An 840-nucleotide genomic window follows, 5' to 3' on the forward strand; every position below is an offset into this window, starting at 1 on the left:
CTCTATAGCTCACAAACTTATTCTCATTTCTGAGCTCCTAGAAAGAAAGAAGAAAATATTATTTTTCACAGGTGTAAATATAGAGTAACTGGTTATTTTGCTGCATTGAATGCGGAGCGGTTATCTGACACTGTCACATGACCCTGTCCTCCAAGCAGAGGTTTGGCTCCGGCTGTTTGTTTGGCGTTATAACGGCGTATATACAGGGCTTTCTATTTTGTACCGTTTTCTTTTTGTCACGTGCCCAAGCGGTACAAAATAGAAAGCCGGTAAAACGCCTAAAACAGCAGAAGCCGAACCTCTGCTATGTTTGTAGAGTAACATGACTATACTTGGAAGTATAGCGTTTCATTCACGAGTCAAAGCCATCAAAAAAGCAACAGAAAGCCCAGACAAATTTCAGACGTTTCTACCGACGTTTCAGTTTTTATATACGTAGAGAAGACGTTATGGCTTTGTACTGTTGGTTTGCAGTCGTGGGACTCGCCGTGGCGATGTTCGTACAGACAAACCACGGCCAAGACGTAAGGACGGGACAGGTGAGAAAACCTCAAAAGTGTACTTGGCGAGGGGTGTGTGTGTGGGGGGGGGGGGGAAGGGGCAATGCATTTTGGCACCCTACATCTCATATCAGCCTTATGGCACATGTTTTGATTTTCGGGATGTCAGAGGAACCATGGAACTAGTGTCGCCAAGTTATTACTACACTCGTCTTTACGCTCAAGTTAATCCTAAAAGGTAAAACTGTATAAAATAATGCGTGTGGCGATTTTTGCAGAAATTTGTTTCCGGGTGGCGTCATGTGCCATGTCACGAACGTGCGCAATGATGAGCGCTAGA

At 44.4% G+C, this 840-nt stretch overlaps 1 protein-coding gene across 1 annotated transcript in view; it reads left to right on the forward strand.

Moving 5' to 3' along the window:
- Window positions 1-449: 449 nt before the first annotated feature.
- LOC118417437 (collagen triple helix repeat-containing protein 1-like) overlaps window positions 450-840 on the forward strand; it is a 3582-nt gene continuing 3191 nt past the window's right edge. Inside the window, exon 1 of the mRNA XM_035822999.1 lies at window positions 450-539. Coding sequence (XP_035678892.1) covers window positions 450-539 — 90 coding nt within the window. The remainder of the gene's footprint in view (window positions 540-840) is intronic.

This window comes from Branchiostoma floridae, chromosome 6, assembly GCF_000003815.2.
Source record: "Branchiostoma floridae strain S238N-H82 chromosome 6, Bfl_VNyyK, whole genome shotgun sequence".
NCBI classification, from domain to species: Eukaryota; Metazoa; Chordata; class Leptocardii; order Amphioxiformes; family Branchiostomatidae; genus Branchiostoma; species Branchiostoma floridae.